Source organism: Coregonus clupeaformis, chromosome 4, assembly GCF_020615455.1.
Source record: "Coregonus clupeaformis isolate EN_2021a chromosome 4, ASM2061545v1, whole genome shotgun sequence".
In the NCBI taxonomy this organism is placed as follows: domain Eukaryota; kingdom Metazoa; phylum Chordata; class Actinopteri; order Salmoniformes; family Salmonidae; genus Coregonus; species Coregonus clupeaformis.
Genome location: NC_059195.1, coordinates 21,420,807 through 21,441,573, shown reverse-complemented (window position 1 = coordinate 21,441,573; position 20,767 = coordinate 21,420,807). Strand labels below are relative to the sequence as shown.

Below are 20,767 nucleotides of genomic sequence, written 5' to 3'. Positions count from 1 at the left end.
AGCTACTCAATATTATTTGTACATCAGTCAGTCAGTCAATTTACCCATGATACATCACGGTTTTGATTCTCTCGAACACGGCCAATGTGTGTGTTACTGTATGGAAGATAATGTGTGTGTGTGTGTGTGTGTGTTACCGTGTAGAAGATAATGTGTGTGTGTGTGTGTGTGTGTTACCGTGTGGAAGATAATGTGTGTGTGTGGAAGATAATGTGTGTGTGTGTGTGTTACCGTGTGGAAGATAATGTGTGTGTGTGTGTGTGTGTGTTACCGTGTAGAAGATAATGTGTGTGTGTGTGTGTGTGTGTGTGGAAGATAATGTGTGTGTGTTACCGTGTAGAAGATAATGTGTGTGTGTGTGTGTGTGTGTGTGTGGAAGATAATGTGTGTGTGTTACCGTGTGGAAGATAATGTGTGTGTGTGGAAGATAATGTGTGTGTGTGGAAGATAATGTGTGTGTGTGTTACCGTGCGTAGGACAGTGTAGTATGATACTGCCGTCACTGTCCTGGGTGAGCGTGACAGAGTTGACAGACTCCAGGGTCACTGAGTCCTCGTCTCCCCCTGTGCTCATCCTGAAACACACACACACACTTCAACTACACTGATAGCATGCATGTCAAGAAAGATATGCCATTTATAATAATTTATCACATTTAGATGGGCAGTACAACAAGGAAATAGGACACAAGCAAATAGGACAAAAAGAGGACCAGGATCTGGATCAGTGAATCTCTCAACTGAGTCAAATATAACTAGCTGTGAATACCATGTAACTACCTGAGCCTGTGAATACCATGTAGCTAGCTGAGCCTGTGAATACCATGTAGCTAGCTGAGCCTGTGGATATCATGTAGCTAGCTGAGTCTGTGAATATCATGTAGCTAGCTGGGCCTGTGAATATCATGTAGCTAGCTGGGCCTGTGAATATCATGTAGCTAATAATAATAATAATAATAATAATAATATGCCATTTAGCAGACGCTTTTATCCAAAGCGACTTACAGTCATGCGTGCATACATTTTTTTTTTGTGTATGGGTGGTCCCGGGGATCGAACCCACTACCTTGGCGTTACAAGTGCCGTGCTCTACCAGCTGAGCTACAGAGGACCACTAGCTACAGAGCTAGCTGGGCATATCATGTAGCTAGCTGAGCCTGTGGATTTCATGTACAGTGGGGAAAGAAAGTATTTAGTCAGCCACCAATTGTGCAAGTTCTCCCACTTAAAAAGATGAGAGAGGCCTGTAATTTTCATCATAGGTACACGTCAACTATGACAGACAAATTGAGAAAAAAAAATCCAGAAAATCACATTGTAGGATTTTTAATGAATTTATTTGCAAATTATGGTGGAAAATAAGTATTTGGTCACCTACAAACAAGCAAGATTTCTGGCTCTCACAGACCTGTAACTTCTTGTTTAAGAGGCTCCTCTGTCCCCCCACACGTTACCTGTATTAATGGCACCTGTTTGAACTTGTTATCAGTATAAAAGACACCTGTCCACAACCTCAAACAGTCACACTCCAAACTCCACTATGGCCAAGACCAAAGAACTGTCAAAGGACACCAGAAACAAAATTGTAGACCTGCACCAGGCTGGGAAGACTGAATCTGCAATAGGTAAGCAGCTTGGTTTGAAGAAATCAACTGTGGGAGCAATTATTAGGAAATGGAAGACATACAAGACCACTGATAATCTCCCTCGATCTGGGGCTCCACGCAAGATCTCACCCTGTGGGGTCAAAATGATCACAAGAACGGTGAGCAAAAATCCCAGAACAACACGGGGGGACCTAGTGAATGTCCTGCAGAGAGCTGGGACCAAAGTAACAAAGCCTACCATCAGTAACACACTATGCCGCCAGGGACTCAAATCCTGCAGTGCAAGACGTGTCCCCCTGCTTAAGCCAGTACATGTCCAGGCCCTTCTGAAGTTTGCTAGAGTGCATTTGGATTATCCAGAAGAGGATTGGGAGAATGTCATATGGTCAGATGCAACCAAAATAGAACTTTTTGGTAAAAACTCAACTTGTCGTGTTTGGAGGACAAAGAATGCTGAGTTGCATCCAAAGAACACCATACCTACTGTGGAGCATGGGGGGTGGAAACATCATGCTTTGGGGCTGTTTTTCTGCAAAGGGACCAGGACGACTGATCCGTGTAAAGGAAAGAATGAATGGGGCCATGTATCGTGAGATTTTGAGTGAAAACCTCCTTCCATCAGCAAGGGCATTGAAGATGAAACGTGGCTGGGTCTTTCAGCATGACAATGATCTCAAACACACCGCCCGGGAAACGAAGGAGTGGCTTCGTAAGAAGCATTTCAAGGTCCTGGAGTGGCCTAGCCAGTCTCCAGATCTCAACCCCATAGAAAATCTTTGGAGGGAGTTGAAAGTCTGTGTTGCCCAGCGACAGCCCCAAAACATCACTGCTCTAGAGGAGATCTGCATGGAGGAATGGGCCAAAATACCAGCAACAGTGTGTGAAAACCTTGTGAAGACTTACAGAAAACGTTTGACCTGTGTCATTGCCAACAAAGGGTATATAACAAAGTATTGAGAAACTTTTGTTATTGACCAAATACATATTTTCCACCATCATTTGCAAATAAATTCATTAAAAATCCTACAATGTGATTTTCTGGATTTTTTTTCCTCCTTTTGTCTGTCATAGTTGACGTGTACCTATGATGAAAATTACAGGCCTCTCTCATCTTTTTAAGTGGGAGAACTTGCACAATTGGTGGCTGACTAAATACTTTTTTTCCCCACTGTAGCTAGCTGAGCCTGTGAATATCATGTAGCTAGCTGAGCCTGTGAATTCTATGTAACTAGCTGAGCCTGTGAATACCATGTAGCTAGCTGAGCCTGTGAATATCATGTAGCTAGCTGAGCCTGTGAATATCATGTACCTAGCTGGGCCTGTGAATATCATGTAGCTAGCTGAGCCTGTGAATATCATGTAGGGTGCCTGTGAATATCATGTAGGGAAGCTGTTAATATCATGCAGGTAGCTGTGGATACCATGTAGGGTAGCTGTGAATATCATGTAGCTAGCTGTGGATACCATGTAGAGTAGCTATGAATAGCATGTATCTAGCTGGGCCTGTGAATATCATGTAGCTAGCTGAGCCTGTGAATACCATGTAGCTAGCTGAGCCTGTGGATATCATGTAGCTAGCTGAGCCTGTGGCTATCATGTAGCTAGCTGAGCCTGTGAATTCTATGTAACTAGCTGAGCCTGTGAATACCATGTAGCTAGCTGAGCCTGTGGATATCATGTAGCTAGCTGAGCCTGTGAATTCTATGTAACTAGCTGAGCCTGTGAATACCATGTAGCTAGCTGAGCCTGTGAATATCATGTAGCTAGCTGAGCCTGTGGATATCATGTAGCTAGCTGAGCCTGTGAATACCATGTAGCTAGCTGAGCCTGTGGATATCATGTAGCTAGCTGAGCCTGTGAATATCATGTAGCTAGCTGAGCCTGTGGATATCATGTAGCTAGCTGAGCCTGTGAATATCATGTAGCTAGCTGAGCCTGTGAATATCATGTAGCTAGCTGAGCCTGTGAATATCATGTAGCTAGCTGAGCCTGTGAATACCATGTAGCTAGCTGAGCCTGTGGATATCATGTAGCTAGCTGAGCCTGTGAATATCATGTAGGGTAGCTGAGCCTGTGGATATCATGTAGGGTTGCTTGTTTAGCCCCTGATCAGTGCATGACAGGAGGAGACGAGTGAAGGAAGCCAACTAACTAATAGGAATGAGATGCACCCAGTCGTAGTAGTAGCACTAGCTACCTGCTAGCTAATGCACTTCGGCTAAAACACGAATTATTTAGCTAGCTAGCTTCGTTCTTTAAGTAAGGCTTTTACAGCTGTGTCGAGGTCAAAATAGTGTCGTTGCAACAACGGCAACATCAAATCAACTTTTATTTGTCACATGCTTCGTAAACAACAGGTGTAGACTAACAGTGAAACGCTTACGGGCCCTTCCCAACAATGCAGAGAAAAATATGGATAAATAATGAGGAATAAATACACAATGAACAACGATAACTTGGCCATATACACGGGGTACCAGTACCGAGTCAATGTGCAGGGGTACGAGGTTATTGAGGTAGATATGTACATATAGGTAGGGGTAAAGTGACTAGCCAACAGGATAGATAATAAATAGTAACAGTTGAGGTAGATATGTACATACAGGTAGGTGTAAAGTGACTAGGCAACAGGATAGATAAAACAGTAGCAGCAACGTATACATATTTTACACAGCCAGGCTTTTAGCGGTTGGAGGCCCTGTGCTGGTAGTTAACGTTAGCCATAGCACATAATGCTAACTAGCTTGCATGCCAGCTAAATGAAAGAAGACGAAAAGTCTCCGACGCCATGTTAGTTCAGAAATTGCAGGTCTTGGTGTCTACGCAGTAGGGTCGACATTTCAGCGTTTTATTCTGCGTTGTGTTTATGTTGCAGCTCGTTTCATTGGCTCTATCCTTTTACCACATCGAGCCCCAAGCAGAAACTGAATTATACGTTTGATTTTGTTACTTACTTCCTGTTTTTGGTCCGGGCACTTCGGAGAGACCAGGATGGAGGCAAATGCCAGGATGGAGAACCACTCTGGTGGGGTTTCCGCTAGATAAGACAGCCACAAAAGCGAAATCGTAAAAATTCATGAACAAAAAAAAAGTCTTAATTTAAGGTTAGGTATATGGTTAGCAGTGTTTGTTTTAAAATCAGATTTTAAGAAGATACATTGTAGAAATAGGCGGGGGGGTATGACTTTGTGGCTGTGTTAACTAGTGACGACCCTCTGATAGAGAAGGCATGAGGGTTGCCAGATAAGGACGGGAAACTGAGTTTCTACAGTTGCTTTGGTCAGAGAGGAAGAGGCAAAGTGAGAAGTTTTACTCAGGCCGAAATATGTCACGATCTCTCTCTATGGCCTGTTGTTGGCACGTATCTGCCCTCTCATTGGCTAGAATGGTCCCACCAGATCTTGCCTCCTCCCACCTGCCTTCCATCTTTGAGGACATATATTTTCATTGTTAGAGCAGTCAATCGACTATCTTGTCAATATAATAGACAATCTTTGCTTTGGTTCAACTCTAGAGATCTGCTCACAACCTCATGGGCGTGTGGCAGCAGTAGGATGGAGGTTCCAAGGTGTCCAGAAGGGCAGGAGACTAAGGAATGTGCAGCATTGGGGAAAGTAGTGGGATGTGCTAATTGTAGGGGTGGCCATGGGGCTGGGGATCAGACATGTCCAGTGCGAGAGAGGCAGGTTGAGGTTTCCAGGGTTAGAGTAGTGAAGAAGTTGTCATATGCTGAGGCAGGGAAGGCAGTAGAGGAAGATGGGTCAAGGGGGGAGGGGGGAGTAGTAGAGGGGGGAGTAGTAGAGGGGGGAGTAGTAGAGGGGGGGAGTAGTAGAGGGGGGAGTAGTAGAGGGGGGGAGTAGCAGGAGGGAGGGGTAGCAGAGGGGGAGTAGAGGGGGGAGTAGCAGAGGAGGGGGGAGTAGTAGAGGGGGGGGGAGTAGTAGAGGGGGAGTAGTAGAGGGATGGCCAACAGGGGAGGGGGAGGGGGGGAGTAGTAGAGGGGGGAGTAGTAGAGGGGGAGTAGTAGAGGGGGAGTAGTAGAGGGATTGGCCAACAGGGGAGGGGGAGGGGGGAGGAGTAGAGGGGGGGAGTAGTAGAGGGGGGGAGTAGTAGAGGGGGGAGGGTAGTAGAGGGGGGGAGTAGAGGGGGGAGTAGTAGAGGGATTGGCCAACAGGGGAGGGGGAGTAGTAGAGGGGGAGTAGTAGAGGGGGGAGAGTAGCAAAGGAGGGGGAGGAGAGGAGGGGGAGAGAGGGGGAGTAGTAGAGGGGGGGAGTAGTAGAGGGTTGGCCAACAGGAGGGGGGAGTAGTAGAGGGGGAGTAGTAGAGGGGGGGAGTAGAGAGGGGGGAGTAGTAGAGGGGGGAGTAGTAGAGGGGGGAGTAGTAGAGGGGGAGTAGTAGAGGGGGGAGTAGTAGAGGAGGGGGGAGTAGAGGGGGGGGAGTAGTAGAGGAAGGGAGGGGAGGGGGGCAGTAGAGGGGGAGTAGTAGAGGGATTAGCCAACAGGGAGGGGGGGAGAGGGGGAGTAAGGGGGGAGTAGGAGAGGGGGGAGTAGTAGAGGGATTGGCCAACAGGAGGGGGAGGGGGGAGTAGTAGAGGGGGGGAGTAGTAGAGGGGGGGGAGGAGTAGTAGGGGGGAGTAGTAGAGGGGGAGCAGGGGAGGGGAGAGGGGGGAGTAGTAGAGGGGGGAGTAGTAGAGGGGAGTAGCAGAGGGGGAGGGGAGGAGGGGGGAGTAGTAGAGGATTGGCCAACAGGGAGGGGGAGGGGGAGTAGAGGGGGGGAGTAGTAGAGGGGGGAGTAGTAGAGGGATTGGCCAACAGGGGGAGGGGAGGGGGGGGAGAGTAGAGGGGGAGTGGCCAGAGGGAGGGGAGGGGGGAGTAGAGGGGGGGAGTAGTAGAGGGGGGGAGTAGAGGGATTGGCCAACAGGGAGGGGAGTGGGGGAGTAGTAGAGGGGGGAGTAGAGGGGAGTGGCCAGCAGGAGGGGGGAGTAGTAGAGGGGGAGGAGTAGAGGGGGGAGCAGGGGAGGGAGTGAGGGGGAGTAGTAGAGGGGTAGCAGAGGGGGGAAGAGGGGGGAGTAGTAGAGGGGGGAGTAGTAGAGGGGGAGTAGTAGAGGGGAGGGAGTAGAGGGGGGGAGTAGTAGAGGGGGAGTAGTAGAGGGGGGAGTAGTAGAGGGATTGGCCAACAGGAGGGGGGAGGGGGGAGTAGTAGAGGGGGGAGTAGTAGAGGGGGGAGTAGTAGAGGGGGAGTAGTAGAGGGGGGGAGTAGTAGAGGGGGGAGTAGAGAGGGGGAGTAGAGGGGGGGGAGTAGTAGAGGGGGGAGTAGTAGAGGGGGGAGTAGTAGAGGGATTGGCCAACAGGGGAGGGGGAGTAGAGAGGGGGAGTAGTAGAGGGGGGAGTAGTAGAGGGGGGGAGTAGAGGGGGGGAGTAGAGGGGTGGGCAACAGGGAGGGGGAGTAGTAGAGGGGGGAGTAGAGGGGGAGTAGTAGAGGGGGGGAGTAGTAGAGGGATTGGCCAACAGGGGAGGGGGGGTAGTAGAGGGGGGAGTAGTAGAGGGGGGAGTAGTAGAGGGGGGAGTAGTAGAGGGGGAGTAGTAGAGGGGGGAGTAGTAGAGGGGGGAGTAGTAGAGGGGGAGAGTAGAGGGGGGGTAGTAGAGGGGGAGTAGTAGAGGGATTGGCCAACAGGGGAGGGGAGGAGGGGGGGAGTAGTAGAGGGGGGAGTAGTAGAGGGGGAGTAGTAGAGCCAACAGGGGGGAGGAGGAGGGGGGAGTAGTAGAGGGGGAGTAGTAGAGGGAGTAGAGGGATTGGCCAACAGGGAGGGAGGGGGGAGTAGTAGAGGGGGAGTAGTAGAGGATGTAGCCAACAGGAGGGGGAGGGGGAGAGTAGAGGGGGAGTAGGAGGGGGAGTAGTAGAGGGGGGAGTGAGTAGAGGGGGCAGCAGGAGGGGGGGAGTAGTAGAGGGGGAGAGAGAGGGAGTAGAGGGGGAGTAGTAGAGGGGGAGTAGGGGGAGAGTAGGAGGGGGGAGTAGTAGAGGGGGGAGTAGTAGAGGGGGGAGTAGAGGGGGAGTAGTAGAGGGGGGGAGTAGTAGAGGGATTGGCCAACAGGGGGAGGGGGAGGAGAGGGGGAGTAGTAGAGGGATTGGCCAACAGGGAGGGAGGGGGAGTAGTAGAGGGATGGCCAACAGGAGGAGGGGGGAGAGTAGAGGGGGAGTAGTAGAGGGAGGGGGAGTAGTAGAGGGGGAGGAAGTAGAGGGGGAGTAGTAGAGGGATTGGCCAACAGGGGGAGGGGGGGGAGTAGAGGGGGGGAGTAGTAGAGGGGAGTAGTAGAGGGGGGGAGTAGAGGGGGGGAGTAGTAGAGGGGGGGGAGTAGTAGAGGGATTGGCCAACAGGGAGGGGAGGGGGGAGTAGTAGAGGGGGAGTGGGGGGAGGGGGAGGGGGAGTAGTAGAGGGGGAGCAACAGGGGGAGTAGTAGAGGGATTGGCCAACAGAGGGGGAGGGGGGAGTAGTAGAGGGGGAGTAGTAGAGGGGATTGGCCAACAGGGGAGGGGGGGGTAGGGGGGAGTAGTAGAGGGGGAGTAGTAGAGGAGTAGAATGAGGGGAGGGGGGAGTAGTAGAGGGGGGAGTAGTAGAGGGGGGGAGAGTAGAGGGCCAGAGGGGGGAGTAGTAGAGGGGGGAGTAGTAGAGGGGGGAGTAGTAGAGGGGGGAGTAGTAGAGGGGGGAGGGGAGGGGGGGAGTAGTAGAGGGGGGTGAGAGTAGTAGAGGGATTGGCCAACAAGTGATATACAGCTGTGGAAAACATTAAGAGACCATTGCACATTCTTCTCAAATCAGCATCTCTACATGTATGACAGCCATTCCATTCCAGTGTCTGTTGAATTCCAACACAGGCACACCTCATTCTACTGAATTAGGTACTGATTAGGTGATCACCTGAACTAAATCTTATTTAACGAGGAAAAGTATAAAAACCACTGCTGTGGTCATCATGTTCCTCTTGCAATAGGACCAGCTGGATGGCAAAAACAGTGCTAATAGTACCTCAAAAGTAATATGAATCAAAAAATAACTATTGACCATGCCAAAAGAGTTGAAAAGGAAAGTTTTGAGTGAGGAAAAGAAGGGTTCAATTCTGGCTTTACTGGCAGAGGGATACAGTGAGCGTCAGGTTGCTTCCATCCTTAAAATGTAAAAGACGGCGGTTCATAAGAACAAGGTCAAGCAGCAGACATTGGGGACAACAAAGCTACAGACCGGCAGAGGGCGAAAACGACTCTCTACGGACCAGGATGACCGCCAACTCATTCGAATGTCACTCAACAACCGTAGGATGACATCAAGTGACCTACAGAAAGAATGGCAAACATCAGCTGGGGTGAAGTGCACAGCGAGGACGGTTCGAAACAGGCTCCTAGGGGCAGGGCTGAAGTCGTGCAAAGCTAGAAAAAAGCCCTTCATCAATGAGAAGCAAAGAAGAGCCAGGCTGAGGTTTGCAAAAGACCATAAGGAAAGGACCGTAGAGGACTGGAGTAAGGTCATCTTCTCTGATGAGTCCAATTTTCAGCTTTGCCCAACACCTGGTCGTCTAATGGTTAGACGGAGACCTGGAGAGGCCTACAAGCCACAGTGTCTCGCACCCACTGTGATATTTGGCGGAGGATCGGTGATGATCTGGGGGTGCTTCAGCAAGGCTGGAATCGGGCAGATTTGTCTTTGTGAAGGATGCATGAATCAAGCGACGTACAAGGTTGTCCTGGAAGAAAACTTGCTTCCTTTTGCTCTGACATTGTTCCCCAACTCTGAGGATTGGTTTTTCCAGAAGGGCAATCGCCATGCCACACAGCCAGGTCAATCAAGGTGTGGATGGAGGACCACCAGATCAAGACCCTGTCATGGCCAGCCCAATCTCCAGACCTGAACCCCATTGAAAACTTCTGGAATGTGATCAAGAGGAAGATGGATGGTCACAAGCCATCAAACAAAGCCGAGCTGCTTGAATGTTTGTGCCAGGAGTGGCATAAAGTCACCCAACATCGATGTGAAAGACTGGTGGAAAGCATGCCAAGACGCATGAAAGCTGTGATTGAAAATCAGGGTTATTCCACCAAATATTGATTTCTGAACTCTTCCTAAGTTAAAACATTAGTATTGTGTTGTTTAAAAATGAACATGAACTTATTTTCTTTGCATTATTCGAGGTCTGACAACACTGCATCTTTTTTGTTATTTTGACCAGTTGTCATTTTCTGCTAATAAATGCTCTAAATGACAATATTTTTATTTGGAATTTGGTAGAAATGTTGTCAGTAGTTTATAGAATAAAACAACATTTTTAATTTTACCGAAACACATACCTATAAATAGTAAAACCAGAGAAACGTATAATTTTGCAGTGGTCTCTTAATTTTTTCCACAGCTGTATGTTTCAGTAAGATTGGATTTTTTGCATTTATAGCAATGGTTATTATTTGTACTGCAGGGATGGAACGTAAGTCGAAGAAAATTATTATAATAAAATAGAGGTTGTGGTGGCAGCTGCAGAGAGGTATTTGTGTGTGTGCGAGACTTGACATCAGAAGAGTTACAGGGTGTGTTGAGTGGTGATTTCAGGTTGAGGGCATGAGGTAGGAGTGAGTATATTTAAATAGTGGAGTAGGGTGGTGTTAATTATTAATAATTTTTTTGAATTTGTGAGTGTAGTGTTAGATGGTAGGGTATTTCTTTATTTTATTTTTCAAGCAAAATATAAAGGGAGTGCACCAGTCTAGTAGGGGGCGGTAATGCAGCAAATTGGATGCCAACCGCCGTTACACCTCATCGAAGAAGAAGGTTCGAATCTAAAGGTGTCCTACAAACTACAGGTCTCCAAACTGTCAACAGATATCAACAAAATAAAATGAAACATTTGTTTATGATTTTGTAGTGGGACAACGTTTCCATCTAGAATAATTCAAAAAATAAACTTATCTGGCAACCCGGAGCATTCCCATTGGTCCATTGTCAGTCATCGGACTAGAAACATTTACGGTATCAACGATTTTTGAAAGCGTTCTAACACGTCGGGGTGAAAGTACATATAAATCACGTATTTGATAAATAATAAATATTGTATTATGGAGGATTCTGTGTTAACTCATTTACAACTTGCAATCAACTCAGACACACACCTGATCCCATCAAATATCAATCCAAGTGGAATCAGGTACCTGCTTGTGATTTATTGGAAGGAACGCTTGGAGCAAATTCATCAAGGGACACAGTATTACAATTTAATAGATTGTATTTGTGTAAATATAATAAGGCTTTAACAGAGGATTTGATAGGATAGATAAACTGAAATAACTGAACTATGAATATGATTAAATATATTGTTCTCTAGTGTGTGTGTGTGTTGTCCAGGTGGAGGCCCTATTTGTATTTATTATGGATCCCCATTAGTTCCTGCCAAGGCAGCAGCTACTCTTCCTGGGGTTTATTATGGATCCCCATTAGTTCCTGCCAAGGCAGCAGCTACTCTTCCTGGGGTCCAGCAAAATGTAAGGCAGTTACACACTTTAAAAAACATTACAATACATTCACAACAGATTTCACAACATATTAAGTGTGTTCCCTCAGGCCTCTACTCTACTACCACATATCTACAACACAAAATCCATGTGTGTGTGTGTGTATAGTGTGGATGTTATCGTGTGTGTGTGTGTATAGTGTGTATGTTATCATGAGTGTGTGTATAGTGTGGATGTTATCATGTTTGTGTGTGTGTATAGTGTGGATGTTATCGTGTGTGTGTGTGTATAGTGTGGATGTTATCATGTTTGTGTGTGTGTATAGTGTGTATGTTATCGTGTGTGTGTGTGTATAGTGTGGATGTTATCATGTTTGTGTGTGTGTATAGTGTGTATGTTATCATGTTTGTGTGTGTGTATAGTGTGTATGTTATCATGTGTGTGTGTGTGTGTGTATAGTGTGGATGTTATCATGTGTGTGTGTGTATAGTGTGGATGTTATCGTGTGTGTGTGTGTATAGTGTGTATGTTATCGTGTGTGTGTGTGTATAGTGTGTATGTTATCATGTGTGTGTGTATAGTGTGGATGTTATCATGTTTGTGTGTGTGTATAGTGTGGATGTTATCATGTGTGTGTGTGTATAGTGTGTATGTTATCATGTGTGTGTGTATAGTGTGGATGTTATCGTGTGTGTGTGTATAGTGTGGATGTTATCATGTTTGTGTGTGTGTATAGTGTGGATGTTATCATGTGTGTGTGTGTATAGTGTGTATGTTATCATGTGTGTGTGTATAGTGTGGATGTTATCATGTGTGTGTGTGTGTATAGTGTGGATGTTATCATGTGTGTGTGTATAGTGTGGATGTTATCGTGTGTGTGTGTGTATAGTGTGGATGTTATCATGTTTGTATGTGTGTATAGTGTGGATGTTATCATGTGTGTGTGTGTATAGTGTGTATGTTATCATGTGTGTGTGTATAGTGTGGATGTTATCATGTGTGTGTGTATAGTGTGGATGTTATCATGTTTGTGTGTGTGTATAGTGTGGATGTTATCATGTGTGTGTGTGTATAGTGTGGATGTTATCATGTTTGTGTGTGTGTATAGTGTGGATGTTATCGTGTGTGTGTGTGTATAGTGTGGATGTTATCGTGTGTGTGTGTGTATAGTGTGGATGTTATCGTGTGTGTGTGTGTGTATAGTGTGGATGTTATCGTGTGTGTGTGTATAGTGTGGATGTTATCATGTGTGTGTGTGTGTATAGTGTGGATGTTATCGTGTGTGTGTGTGTATAGTGTGGATGTTATCATGTTTGTGTGTGTGTATAGTGTGGATGTTATCATGTGTGTGTGTGTATAGTGTGGATGTTATCATGTTTGTGTGTGTGTATAGTGTGTATGTTATCATGTGTGTGTGTATAGTGTGGATGTTATCATGTTTGTGTGTGTGTATAGTGTGGATGTTATCATGTGTGTGTGTGTATAGTGTGGATGTTATCATGTTTGTGTGTGTGTATAGTGTGGATGTTATCATGTGTGTGTGTGTATAGTGTGGATGTTATCGTGTGTGTGTGTGTATAGTGTGTATGTTATCGTGTGTGTGTGTGTATAGTGTGGATGTTATCATGTTTGTGTGTGTGTATAGTGTGGATGTTATCATGTGTGTGTGTGTATAGTGTGGATGTTATCGTGTGTGTGTGTGTATAGTGTGGATGTTATCGTGTGTGTGTGTGTATAGTGTGGATGTTATCGTGTGTGTGTGTGTGTATAGTGTGGATGTTATCGTGTGTGTGTGTATAGTGTGGATGTTATCATGTGTGTGTGTGTGTATAGTGTGTATGTTATCATGTGTGTGTGTGTGTGTGTGTGTGTGTATAGTGTGGATGTTATCATGTTTGTGTGTGTGTATAGTGTGGATGTTATCGTGTGTGTGTGTGTATAGTGTGTATGTTATCATGTGTGTGTGTGTATAGTGTGTATGTTATCATGTGTGTGTGTATAGTGTGGATGTTATCATGTGTGTGTGTGTGTATAGTGTGGATGTTATCGTGTTTGTGTGTGTGTATAGTGTGTATGTTATCGTGTGTGTGTGTGTGTATAGTGTGGATGTTATCGTGTGTGTGTGTGTGTATAGTGTGTATGTTATCGTGTGTGTGTGTGTATAGTGTGGATGTTATCGTGTGTGTGTGTGTGTATAGTGTGGATGTTATCATGTTTGTGTGTGTGTATAGTGTGGATGTTATCGTGTGTGTGTGTGTATAGTGTGGATGTTATTGTGTGTGTGTGTGTATAGTGTGGATGTTATCATGTGTGTGTGTGTATAGTGTGGATGTTATCATGTGTGTGTGTATAGTGTGGATGTTATCATGTGTGTGTGTGTGTATAGTGTGGATGTTATCGTGTTTGTGTGTGTGTATAGTGTGGATGTTATCATGTGTGTGTGTGTGTATAGTGTGTATGTTATCGTGTGTGTGTGTGTATAGTGTGGATGTTATCGTGTTTGTGTGTGTGTATAGTGTGTATGTTATCGTGTGTGTGTGTGTGTATAGTGTGTATGTTATCGTGTGTGTGTGTGTATAGTGTGGATGTTATCGTGTGTGTGTGTGTATAGTGTGTATGTTATCGTGTGTGTGTGTATAGTGTGTATGTTATCATGTGTGTGTGTGTGTATAGTGTGGATGTTATCATGTTTGTGTGTGTGTATAGTGTGGATGTTATCATGTGTGTGTGTGTATAGTGTGGATGTTATCGTGTGTGTGTGTGTATAGTGTGGATGTTATTGTGTGTGTGTGTGTGTATAGTGTGTATGTTATCGTGTGTGTGTGTGTGTGTATAGTGTGTATGTTATCGTGTGTGTGTGTGTATAGTGTGTATGTTATTGTGTGTGTGTGTGTGTGTGTATAGTGTGTATGTTATCATGTGTGTGTGTGTATAGTGTGGATGTTATTGTGTGTGTGTGTGTGTATAGTGTGTATGTTATCGTGTGTGTGTGTGTATAGTGTGGATGTTATCATGTGTGTGTGTGTATAGTGTGGATGTTATCGTGTGTGTGTGTATAGTGTGTATGTTATCGTGTGTGTGTGTGTATAGTGTGGATGTTATCGTGTGTGTGTGTGTATAGTGTGGATGTTATCGTGTGTGTGTGTATAGTGTGGATGTTATCGTGTGTGTGTGTATAGTGTGTATGTTATCATGTGTGTGTGTATAGTGTGGATGTTATCATGTTTGTGTGTGTGTATAGTGTGGATGTTATCATGTTTGTGTGTGTGTATAGTGTGGATGTTATCGTGTGTGTGTGTGTATAGTGTGGATGTTATCGTGTGTGTGTGTATAGTGTGTATGTTATCATGTGTGTGTGTGTGTATAGTGTGGATGTTATCGTGTGTGTGTGTGTATAGTGTGTATGTTATCATGTGTGTGTGTGTGTATAGTGTGGATGTTATCATGTGTGGGTGTGTGTGTATAGTGTGGATGTTATCATGTGTGTGTGTATAGTGTGTATGTTATCGTGTGTGTGTGTGTGTATAGTGTGTATGTTATCATGTGTGTGTGTATAGTGTGGATGTTATCATGTTTGTGTGTGTGTATAGTGTGGATGTTATCATGTGTGTGTGTGTATAGTGTGTATGTTATCGTGTGTGTGTGTGTATAGTGTGTATGTTATCATGTGTGTGTGTATAGTGTGGATGTTATCATGTTTGTGTGTGTGTATAGTGTGGATGTTATCGTGTGTGTGTGTGTATAGTGTGGATGTTATCGTGTGTGTGTGTATAGTGTGGATGTTATCATGTTTGTGTGTGTGTATAGTGTGGATGTTATCATGTGTGTGTGTGTATAGTGTGTATGTTATCATGTGTGTGTGTGTGTGTGTGTGTATAGTGTGGATGTTATCATGTTTGTGTGTGTGTATAGTGTGGATGTTATCGTGTGTGTGTGTGTATAGTGTGTATGTTATCATGTGTGTGTGTATAGTGTGGATGTTATCATGTTTGTGTGTGTGTATAGTGTGGATGTTATCATGTGTGTGTGTGTGTATAGTGTGGATGTTATTGTGTGTGTGTGTGTGTGTATAGTGTGTATGTTATCGTGTGTGTGTGTATAGTGTGGATGTTATTGTGTGTGTGTGTGTGTATAGTGTGTATGTTATCATGTGTGTGTGTGTATAGTGTGGATGTTATTGTGTGTGTGTGTGTGTATAGTGTGTATGTTATCGTGTGTGTGTGTGTATAGTGTGGATGTTATCATGTGTGTGTGTATAGTGTGGATGTTATCGTGTGTGTGTGTGTATAGTGTGTATGTTATCATGTGTGTGTGTGTGTATAGTGTGGATGTTATCATGTGTGTGTGTATAGTGTGGATGTTATCGTGTTTGTGTGTGTGTATAGTGTGGATGTTATTGTGTGTGTGTGTGTGTATAGTGTGTATGTTATCGTGTGTGTGTGTGTGTATAGTGTGTATGTTATCATGTGTGTGTGTGTATAGTGTGTATGTTATCGTGTGTGTGTGTGTGTATAGTGTGGATGTTATCGTGTGTGTGTGTATAGTGTGTATGTTATCGTGTGTGTGTGTATAGTGTGTATGTTATCATGTGTGTGTGTGTGTATAGTGTGGATGTTATCATGTGTGTGTGTGTGAGTATAGTGTGTATGTTATCATGTGTGTGTGTGTGTATAGTGTGGATGTTATCATGTGTGTGTGTGTATAGTGTGGATGTTATCATGTGTGTGTGTGTATAGTGTGGATGTTATCATGTGTGTGTGTGTATAGTGTGGATGTTATCATGTGTGTGTGTATAGTGTGTATGTTATCGTGTGTGTGTGTGTGTATAGTGTGGATGTTATCGTGTGTGTGTGTATAGTGTGGATGTTATCATGTGTGTGTGTGTATAGTGTGGATGTTATCATGTGTGTGTGTATAGTGTGGATGTTATCATGTGTGTGTGTGTATAGTGTGGATGTTATCATGTGTGTGTGTGTATAGTGTGGATGTTATCATGTGTGTGTGTATAGTGTGTATGTTATCGTGTGTGTGTGTGTGTGTGTATAGTGTGGATGTTATCATGTGTGTGTGTGTATAGTGTGGATGTTATCATGTGTGTGTGTATAGTGTGGATGTTATCATGTGTGTGTGTGTATAGTGTGTAAGTTAACCCTGGCGCTGACGAAGATGGCGGCCTCACGACTAGCTCTTAGGAAACTTTGCAGCATTTTGTTTTTTTATGTATTATTTTTTACATTATTAGCTCAGAAAGTGTTTTGTATCATTACAAACAGCCGGGAAAAACTATTGGTTATCAGAGCGGCGGTAACTCACCAGCATTACGACCAGGAACACAACTTTCCCGAAGCAGATCCTTTGTTTGCTCTCCCCAGGGCAACTGAACTGATTCCAGCGGCTGACCCAAAACATCGCCGGCGTAGGAGAGGCACTCGGAGCGGCCTGCTGGTTCGACTTAGGAGAGGCGCACACCACCCACCGCTTCCAAGTATTCTACTCGCTAATGTTCAGTCTTTGGTTAACAAGCTTGATGAACTCCGGGCAAGGATTTCCTTCCAGAGAGACATCAAGGCCTGTAACATACTCTGTTTCACGGAAACATGGCTCTCTTGGGATATTCTGTCGGAATCGGTCCAGCCAGATGGGTTCTCAGTTCATCGCGCAGACAGGAATAAATATCTCTCCGGGAAGCAGAAGGGCGGAGGTGTGTGTTTCATGATTAACGACTCATGGTGTAATTGTAGTAACATACAGGAACTCAAGTCCCTCTGTTCACCCGACCTAGAATACCTCACAATCAAATGTCGACCGTATTATCTCCAAAGAGAATTCTCTTTGGTTATAGTCACGGCCGTGTATATCCCCCCTCAAGCCGATACCACGACGGCCCTCAAAGAACTTCACTGGACCTTATGCAAACTGGAAACCACATATCCTGAGGCTGCATTTATTGTAGCCGGGCAAAGCAAATTTGAGCACTAGGCTGCTGAAGTTCTATCAACATATCGACTGTTGTACTCGCGCTGCTAAAATCCTCGACCATTGCTATTCAAACTTCCGGGATGGTTACAAGGCCCTCCCCCGCCCTCCTTTTGGCAAATCTGACCACGACTCCATTTTGCTTCTCCCTTCCTATAGGCAGAAACTCAAACAGGAAGTACCCGTGCTAAGGACTATTCAACGCTGGTCTGACCAATCGGAATCCACGCTTCAAGATTGTTTTGATCACGCGGACTGGGATATGTTCCGGGTAGTGTGGATGTTATCATGTGTGTGTATAGTGTGGATGTTATCGTGTGTGTGTGTGTGTGTGTGTGTGGATGTTATTGTGTGTGTGTGTGGATGTTATTGTGTGTGTGTGTGTGTGTGTGTATAGTGTGGATGTTATTGTGTGTGTGTGTGTGTGTGTGTATAGTGTGGATGTTATTGTGTGTGTGTGTGTGTATATAGTGTGGATGTTATAATGTGTGTGTGTGTATAGTGTGGATGTTATCGTGTGTGTGTGTTTATAGTGTGTATGTTATAATGTGTGTGTGTGTGTGTGTATAGTGTGGATGTTATAATGTGTGTGTGTGTATAGTGTGGATGTTATTGTGTGTGTGTGTGTGTGTATAGTGTGGATGTTATAATGTGTGTGTGTGTGTATAGTGTGGATGTTATCGTGTGTGTGTGTTTATAGTGTGTATGTTATAATGTGTGTGTGTGAATGCATGTTTCTGTGCCTGTGTTTGTGTCTCTTTACAGTCCCCGCTGTTCCATAAGGTGTATTTTAGTTGGTTTTTCAAATCTGATTGTACTGTTTGCATCAGTTACTTGATGTGGAAGAGAGTTCCATGTAGTCATGGCTCTACAGTGGGGGAAAAAAGTATTTAGTCAGCCACCAATTGTGCAAGTTCACCCACTTAAAAATATGAGAGAGGCCTGTAATTTTCATCATAGGTACACGTCAACTATGACAGACAAAATGAGAACTTGCTCTGTAGCTCAGCTGGTAGAGCACGGCGCTTGTAACGCCAAGGTAGTGGGTTCGATCCCCGGGACCACCCATACACAAAAATGTATGCACGCATGACTGTAAGTCGCTTTGGATAAAAGCGTCTGCTAAATGGCATATTATTATTATATTATTTTTAAAAATCCAGAAAATCACATTGTAGGATTTTTTATGAATTTATTTGCAAATTATGGTGGAAAATAAGTATTTGGTCAATAACAAAAGTTTCTCAATACTTTGTTATATACCCTTTGTTGGCAATGACACAGGTCAAACGTTTTCTGTAAGTCTTCACAAGGTTTTCACACACTGTTGCTGGTATTTTGGCCCATTCCTCCATGCAGATCTCCTCTAGAGCAGTGATGTTTTGGGGCTGTCACTGGGCAACACGGACTTTCAACTCCCCTCCAAAGATTTTCTATGGGGTTGAGATCTGGAGACTGGCTAGGCCACTCCAGGACCTTGAAATGCTTCTTACGAAGCCACTCCTTCGTTGCCCGGGCGGTGTGTTTGGGATCATTGTCATGCTGAAAGACCCAGCCACGTTTCATCTTCAATGCCCTTGCTGATGGAAGGAGGTTTTCACTCAAAATCTCACGATACATGGCCCTATTCATTCTTTCCTTTACACGGATCAGTCGTCCTGATCCCTTTGCAGAAAAACAGCCCCAAAGCATGATGTTTCCACCCCCATGCTTCACAGTAGGTATGGTGTTCTTTGGATTCAACTCAGCATTCTTTGTCCTCCAAACACGACAAGTTTAGTTTTTACCAAAAAGTTATATTTTGGTTTCATCTGACCATATGACATTCTCCGATTATCAGTGGTCTTGTATGTCTTCCATTTCCTAATAATTGCTCCCACAGTTGATTTCTTCAAACCAAGCTGCTTACCTATTGCAGATTCAGTCTTCCCAGCCTGGTGCAGGTCTACAATTTTGTTTCTGGTGTCCTTTGACAGCTCTTTGGTCTTGGCCATAGTGGAGTTTGGAGTGTGACTGTTTGAGGTTGTGGACAGGTGTCTTTTATACTGATAACAAGTTCAAACTGGTGCCATTAATACAGGTAACGAATGGAGGACAGAGGAGCCTCTTAAAGAAGAAGTTACAGGTCTGTGAGAGCCAGAAATCTTGCTTGTTTGTAGGTGACCAAATACTTATTTTCCACCATAATTTGCAAATAAATTCATAAAAAATCCTACAATGTGATTTTCTGGATTATTTTTTCTCAATTTGTCTGTCATAGTTGATGTGTACCTATGATGAAAATTACAGGCTCTCTCATCTTTTTAAGTGTGAGAACTTGCACAATTGGTGGCTGACTAAATACTTTTTTCCCCCACTGTATGTAGTACTGTGCGCCTCCCATAGTCTGTTCTGGACTTGGGGACTGTGAAGAGACCTCTGGTGGCATGTCTTCTGGGGTATGCATGGGAATCCAAGCTGTGTGTTAGGAGCTTAAACAGACAGCTCGGTGCATTCAACATGTCAATACTTCTCACAAACACAAGTAGTGATGAAGTCAATCTCTCCTCTACTTTGAGCCAGGAGAGATTGACATGCATATTATTGTTAGCTCTCAGTGTACATTTAAGGGCCAGCCGTGCTGCCCTGTTCTGGGCCAATTGTACTTTTCCTAAATCCCTCTTTGTGGAACCAGACCACACGACTCTGTTGATATCACATACATTATCAAGCATTTCACACGTTATCCAGATACTGACTGTTAGCACTTGGTGGTCTATAGCAGCTTCCCACCAGAATGGGCTTTAGGTGAGGCAGGTGAACCTGTAGCCATATTACCACCAGAATGGGCTTTAGGTGAGGCAGGTGAACCTGTAGCCATATTACCACCAGAATGGGCTTTAGGTGAGGCAGATGAACCTGTAGCCATATTACTTCAACAGCATCTGACATGAGATCCTCTCTAAGCTTTACTGGAATATGACTCTGAACATACACCGCAACACCTCCACTATTGGCATTCCTGTCTCTTCTGTAGATGTTATAACCATGTATTGCCACTTCCACTGTATCATCCCAGGTATTACCTAAGGGCTGTATCATCCCAGGTATTACCTAAGGGCTGTATCATCCCAGGTATTACCTAAGGGCTGTATCATCCCAGGTATTACCTAAGGGCTGTATCATCCCAGGTATTACCTAAGGGCTGTATCATCCCAGGTATTACCTAAGGGCTGTATCATCCCAGGTATTACCTAAGGGCTGTATCATCCCAGGTATTACCTAAGGGCTGTATCATCCCAGGTATTACCTAAGGGCTGTACCATCCCAGGTATTACCTAAGGGCTGTATCATCCCAGGTATTACCTAAGGGCTGTACCATCCCAGGTATTACCTAAGGGCTGTATCATCCCAGGTATTACCTAAGGGCTGTATCATCCCAGGTATTACCTAAGGGCTGTATCATCCCAGGTATTACCTAAGGGCTGTATCATCCCAGGTATTACCTAAGGGCTGTATCATCCCAGGTATTACCTAAGGGCTGTACCATCCCAGGTATTACCTAAGGGCTGTACCATCCCAGGTATTACCTAAGGGCCGTATCATCCCAGGTATTACCTAAGGGCTGTATCATCCCAGGTATTACCTAAGGGCTGTATCATCCCAGGTATTACCTAAGGGCTGTATCATCCCAGGTATTACCTAAGGGCTGTACCATCC

General features: G+C 45.0%; 1 protein-coding gene across 2 annotated transcripts in view; it reads right to left on the bottom strand.

Moving 5' to 3' along the window:
- dmtf1 (cyclin D binding myb-like transcription factor 1) overlaps positions 1 to 4,676 on the bottom strand; it is a 30,380-nt gene extending 25,704 nt beyond the window's left edge. The window contains exons 1-2 of one of the 2 annotated variants that reach the window (XM_045210619.1): positions 4,561 to 4,676; positions 468 to 574 (exon numbers count right to left, since the gene is read on the bottom strand). In XM_045210619.1, the coding sequence (XP_045066554.1) occupies positions 468 to 573 (106 nt within the window). In that variant the 5' untranslated portion in view covers position 574; positions 4,561 to 4,676. The remainder of the gene's footprint in view (positions 1 to 467; positions 575 to 4,560) is intronic. The other variant, XM_045210618.1, reaches the window with a different exon arrangement.
- Between the last annotated feature and the right edge of the window lie 16,091 nt (positions 4,677 to 20,767).